Raw genomic sequence first — 6,806 nt, forward strand, 5'->3', positions numbered from 1 at the left:
TATATATATATATATATATATATATATATATAACATTTCAGATTACTTCATAAAAAACTTCAAAAAAAATTCAATTTCTATACTGAAGTGGGTGTAGTGATGGTAGAAGAGGATGTCTGTGTTGTCGTTGTTGAACTAACATGGGATTGGATGATATAATGGCAGTGGACGATATGTGTTGATATCTAGTTAAACTAATACAGGAATAGATATACGTGTTGTAATATCATTAGTGGATGTGTGTTGATGCCTTGTTGTAGAGCTAACACAAGTGAGGATGTAGTAATGCTAGTACAGAATGTATGTTGATGTTTTTTGTTTATCTAATACAGGAGTGAATATCCATGTAGTAAAATCAGTAGAAGATATGTCTTGATGTTTCGTTTTTGAGCTATTGTGGGTTAAATTATAAATTTGATAAATTTGTTTTGCTTTTCATTATGGAAATGGAAACATAATTTACTGATATTAATCATTAATTTAAAAAAGGGCAATGCTTAAGTTCAAAGCAACCAGTATGCAAATAAACATTTCAAAAAATGGTACTACTTACTAATGCTTATTTTGTTTTGTTCAGTGAAGTGGATAGGTGTTGGCAAGGAAAGAGCTTCCATGATTCAAGTCTACTAGGCCTTTGTGACCAACATTTTCTCTCCTTACTTTGATGTTTTACAAAATTCTGAAATACAAAATGATACACTCACCTCCATGAAAGGCTTTGAAGTGCTCTGTTATGCTTTACCTGCTGGAAAATTTGGGTACATTTATTAATCAAATTATTTTACTTGAAATGTATAAATTAAAAAGAGTAGCTGTATTTTTGTGACATCTTTCTTATATAAAGATGCTTTCAAATTTAATATTCTTATTGATAAAATTTTTCTATTGTATAGAATTTCTTTTCTGTTTGTCTACAGTGTGTAGTAGTAACTGTCTGTTACCTATTATTATGATTGCTTGCGACAAAAAAAACGTTAACTCAAAAATTGAGATTTTTATCTTAAATGATGTAGAATTAATATCTTTTTACACAAAAAGATTGACTTGTGATGCTCTGTATTAGTTGAAAATGTTAAATTCTTATTTCAGTAATGTGTTTTAATAAACAAACTTAACATCAAATTAATCCTTTTTAGAACAGCAACATTCTATGGATCAAAATTAACATTTTATTGTAACTGAAGTGATTTTAGTAGCAATGTCTTTTGTTGGTATAATATATATGAGACATTGTAAGATTTTAATGTTTCCACAGTTGAAGTAGATTTTTAATTCTCCTAAAGTAAAACAACAACAAAATAGATGGCCTATCTTGTTTTTGCAGTCAACTTTTAATAAAACTAAGATTCTACTAGACCTGTGAGATTGAATGTGAGTTCTATTCCTAACACCTAGCTGGTAAATTCATTGTCATTTAGAAAATAAAAAAGGTTAAGGTAGAACAGATTACGAAGTGGTATTTTTTATATATATATATATATATATATGTGTGTGTGTCTAAGTAAATTTAATTTCAGTAGCAGTTATGATTTTGGCAGTTTTGACCTTTCTAACCTGTCCTTGTAATTTTGAAAATTTTCTCAGAAATATTACCTATAGATTAAATCATGGAGCACATTTGTAGAAAATTTGATATCACTATAATAAATAAATAAATAAAAAATAGAAGCCATAAATATAAACTTGCAATTCAAAGTCAAGCAGGGCAACCTGATGCCAATTTTAATCATAAATATGATTTACATTGAGTACTACATTCTTCTATACTATGTTTTGTTTGTTATAAATTTGGATTTTTATTAAATTAATCGACCAGTATTTTAACTAATGTATGACATATCCAAGCTAAAATATATATAGAAATGAAACAATTAAAACTACATCACTTGAATGAGATATGTAATGATTTCTTGAGATGGTTTATGATGATGGTAATTCAAACATCACTTAAGCAATTGATAAGTTCCATGCACCCTGGGTGAAGTCTGGCATATTTATTTATGATTGTATCAAGATCAACTAGGTGATTGTAATACACATTTAACAATGCAAGCCCACAAAGGCATTCCTGTCCCATTATTGGGCCTTAGATATGTCTTGAGATTTCGGAGCTTGCTGAAACTCCTCTTACACTCGCATGACGTGACAGGTAAGGTGGCAACTATTTGTAGAGCAGTATAAATATTTGGGTACATGTTCTGGTTAGTGTGCTTCAGTGTACTAGCAGGAGAGGATGGAATGTTGCCATGCCACTGACCATTTCTGTTTCCAACAGTTTAATTCAGTCTCAAGCATCTCTGGGGATGGAAGGTCCTTGTGTGGCCTTATGTTGACTTGGAGGAAAACAATTACGTAACTCTGCGAGATGGATGAGGAACAGCACTGAGACATTTTGTGGATAATATACATCTGGTGTATCACATGGAGTATTTACAACAATTCTTTTGCTTACCAACCAGGAAAAATAAACTGGGTGCAGAAGCACCAACATCGTTGGCCTTCTTTTCAGCTTTGGCAAATCAGTTACTGCTCGTGACATCAATGATTTTCCTACGGTCAGTCACTGCATCAATCACATGAGTGTTTTCTTACGTAGCAGTGCAAATGTTGATTGTCCATCCCTGCAGGCTGTTACTCAGTGGGTGCACATAAGCCTAAACATTGTGACATATAACAAACTCATAATAAATTCAAATTGTGTTATTGCAAGTTGAATTTATCTTGCCATTGCACTTGATTCAGCATTCCACAGTTCACAATCGGTTTGTATCTCAAGTAGTGACCCAGTGATTGCAGGATAAAGTTGATGAAATGCATTGTTGTGATCAACCCATCACATTTTACATAAACTCAAGTTTTTGGTAAGAAGCATCGGGACATTCCTCTCTGATCTTATCATGTAGTAATTCCTGATGTTTTGGTGACTGATGAAGAATGATGGCACTTCTCTGATAGTTCCCATGACATTCCATATAGCTTGTAGATTGTAAGCCTTCACAATTGCAAGATTCAACAAATGGGCATTATAATATGTTACAGCTGGGAACTCTTCTCTTATGGTGGTGGCCATGCCACAGATACTGCCTGACATACTTCATGCACCATAGTACCTCTTTCTATGTAGCAGAGAGAGGTCATGGATGTATAATCTCAATTTCCTCAATTTGTTTTGCCAGAGCTGCTTCAGTCAGCCCAGTGACCACATCTTTACACATAACAAAATCTACGAACTGCTCATGAATGGTTCCATTCAGCACGTAATGGAGGTACAGCGACATTGGCTCATTATTTGAAATGTCTGTAATTTCATCTACCATGATAGAAAAAAATCCTGCTTATTTCACCTCATTCACAATGGCAGATCTGATGTGATCTCCTGTTACACATATTAGCTCATTTTGTACTGTTTTTGAAATGTAAGTGGCATTTTTTGTTGCATTTCTTAGATAAGTTGTAAGTGTGGAATCCCTACTATCTATTCAGAAATCAAGTAGTGCATGGAAGCTGCCTGGATTACCTGGCTCTGTGCAAGTGGAATCATCATACTTGACCTCTTAAAGGTATGTTTTGACAACTACAGAGAATAGAGGTCTTCAGAATGAAGCCCAACTTTTGTCTGTTTTCTTGAAATCATTTTCTAACAGCTGTATCAACCTGGTGTGCAACAGTGGAGCACTTTTGTTTCATTGTGCTCAAAAATGTAGCTATGTCTAACATTGTGTTACCATGATACTCGCACTCAACGTGAGAAGACAGGTCTTGAGTGGTGTCCTTGAACTTGCTCAGAGGTTTAGAGACCAAAACTTCTATCTAGCAATGACCTGGCCTAGCAAATAGCACACATGGAAAACATAGTTCACCATCAAGATTCTTTGAATAAATTAGCCAGTTATGCTGCTTCAACAAATAATTTGGAAACAGTGACACTTGTGTTTACCTCCTTTGTGATACAAATATATAAAGTTTCTCTGGTTGTAAAATTCCCTTGATAATAGTATATCAAATCGATGCTGAAAGATCCTTGCATTTCCCCGGTATAAGTCCAATATCATAAGGGGCAGTCATGCCAGATAAAAATATCATATTTTTGTATCCTTGTGGTTGATGTTTCACCTGCATTATCATCATTGTCAAACACCTTTGTGCTGTCATAGTTCTTGGAGTTTCATCATCTTTACCCTGACATTGTTTATTCAGTGGTTCGTTATTAGAATCGGTAGTTTTAGGCTTGTAAAAGCCAAGAAGTGGCATCTGTTTCTGTTAACCTGACATCAGTTTAAAATGTTCAAAATGTAATTAGATCTACAACCACTGCAAACAGTACAGATGCAGTCAGTTGCAATTTACAGCCTGGTTTAGGTAGGGTGTTATGCAATTGCATGAGACATCATTAAACATGTCCATGTGTGGAAGAATTGACATCATAATTATTATCTGGAAGTCATTGTATAGCCATGTTTCAGAGGGGCCGTTCAGAAATTACTTAATTACAAGAGGGAAGAAGGCCTTTTGGGATATTTTTTTCTGGTACTCTATGGGATCTGTGCCTGGTTCTGATACTCATCTTTATTGATGGGTATGTACTTGATGTATATACTTTGTAGATATGTTGCTATTAAAGTTAGGTCAGCTGGTGTTTAAGGTATTCTAGATACATGGATATTATATCTGTTAAATATTGAATTTTAGATACTAAACAAAATAGGCAAACTTTATCCTATGAAGAGATGATAATATCTGTGAATATAGGGAGAAGAAAACTACGATACTGTAGATGTTGCATTACAAGTTTCTTAGTTCAGCTTAACAAACCTTGTTTACAAATTTATTTCTTTTTCAGTAGTAATGATATTTTCACTGGTGTAGTTGATAAGGGGAAACTAAATGGTTTATCTTTACATGTTTTTGGTATTAATGGTAAAACTAATGACAAATATTTGATGTTGTCACAACACATACAATGCCATTAATGATGTCATAGTATTGCCACTGCTTTTTTTTTTGGTGTTATAGTATTACCACTGTCTTTTTGTGGCATGTAGAGTATCGCCACTGTCTTTTTGTGGTATGTAGAATATTGCCACTGACCTTTTGTGGTGTCACAATAACACCAGTGCTATTGATGGTGGTGTTACAGTGCCAACATTAGTTATTGGTGTCTTCCTTGTGGTGCCAGAATAGTAACTATATCATTGATGGTATTGGTACTTATACACTGAAGTGAGTAACAAATAACATTAAAAAGGTGTAAATGCCCTGGTAGAGAAACATTAACTTCTTTCATTTGTAGATATTGTGAAAGCAAAGTTGCACTTGTGTTTCATTTTGGTCACTAATGATATTATTATCTGATGGTTTGTTTTAATTGAACACGTGATATCATATGAAGAATCTAATATCTAAACCAGATAGTCATAAATACAATTAAACTACAAGAATTCCAATCTGTGTATGTTGATTTTAACCTGTGAGGTGACACTTCAGTGGTTGGAAATTCTTTACAATAAAATATAAAAGTGTTGTAAGTCAATTATGAAAGATGAATTTGCAGTTTTTCCAGTGGAGTTCGTTTTGTGGCTTAACAGGTACAAAATGTGTGTATTTATATGTTTAGATAATCAAGGAAAATTGTGTTTAACCCAAAATACATGATGCATTAAACTGAAATACCCTTGATTTACCCATTAAGTAAGTTTGGTTTGGAAAGAAATGTCTTAGTAATGTGTAAATGTTACACTTGTCAATTATACATGTATTTTTTCTGTAAGTATATTATGGAAACAAAATTTAGAGAAATGGGTGCATACGTACTTTAGACATTAGGAAAGAACTGTGTATTTATATGGTTTTGAGACGTGAAAATAAAAGAAAAATTAATCTTTAAGTAATGAGTGTAGTACTATGATTTTAAACTTGACACAAAACAAATGTCATACATAAATTATTTTTTACAGTCCAGTGATTAAAAGAATAAGAGGTAAGTTCCACTGTAAGATTCTCAACAAATCTGAAAAATACTAGATATGTTGTCGCTTGTAATAGCATATCATTATCAGTTTAATATAAGATTCTTTGTGAAAGTGTAAAATACATCTACAGTCCGACATCAAATAAATTACTAATTATCTTTGAAGAAGTAATATTTGCTAATCTGTTGAAAAGTGGCGCTGTGTGACGTATACATTTCTCCATGTACGTAGCACACCGTAACATCTGTTAACAGATCAGCATAAATTATTTCTTTGAAGGTAGTCAAAGTCCTGATTTTTTTCTAGTAGGTGTAAATGTCTAAAATCTGCTGACCTAGAATGTTTAGGCGTGTAAGAGACCATTTCTTACCAGCCGTGAATCTTTGTTAGTATTTACTGTTGAACTCGGGGAAGAAAGTCTAGATAAATAAGAAACGTTTTGAGAGTAATATCTCTGTACTCTAAAGTTTTTATATCCACACAATTTACCTTAGACTGATAGATTCAGAAATAGCATTTGGATGGCCTTGACTTAACTTTTATATCGTGTCACGTAAAGAAGATAAATGACCTCCAACATGCCTAAACACCGTATTTCGGCAGATTTTCACATCTAATTCAAAACAATGCCAAAAATCGGGACGCTTGACTCGCCCTGTACATAATACAACAAAAATACTTGAAGATAGACGTGTGTTCTGTCGCAACATGTAGTATGTCCACTTCCAAAATAAATCACTTCATTATGTTTATAAATGGTTCTCTGAACCTTATTATAACATGTATATATATATATATATATATATATATATATGTGTGTGTGTGTGTGTGTGTGTG

The 6,806-nt window shown here is 33.1% G+C and overlaps 1 protein-coding gene across 1 annotated transcript in view; it reads left to right on the forward strand.

The window, feature by feature from the left end:
* Nucleotides 1-5,876, forward strand: part of LOC106467750 (adenylosuccinate synthetase-like) — a 64,485-nt gene extending 58,609 nt beyond the window's left edge. The window contains exon 13 of the mRNA XM_013928125.2: nucleotides 578-5,876. Coding sequence (XP_013783579.1) covers nucleotides 578-630 — 53 coding nt within the window. The 3' untranslated portion in view covers nucleotides 631-5,876. The remainder of the gene's footprint in view (nucleotides 1-577) is intronic.
* Nucleotides 5,877-6,806: the final 930 nt, after the last annotated feature.

This window comes from Limulus polyphemus, unplaced genomic scaffold (assembly GCF_000517525.1).
Source record: "Limulus polyphemus unplaced genomic scaffold, Limulus_polyphemus-2.1.2 Scaffold2727, whole genome shotgun sequence".
In the NCBI taxonomy this organism is placed as follows: Eukaryota; Metazoa; Arthropoda; class Merostomata; order Xiphosura; family Limulidae; genus Limulus; species Limulus polyphemus.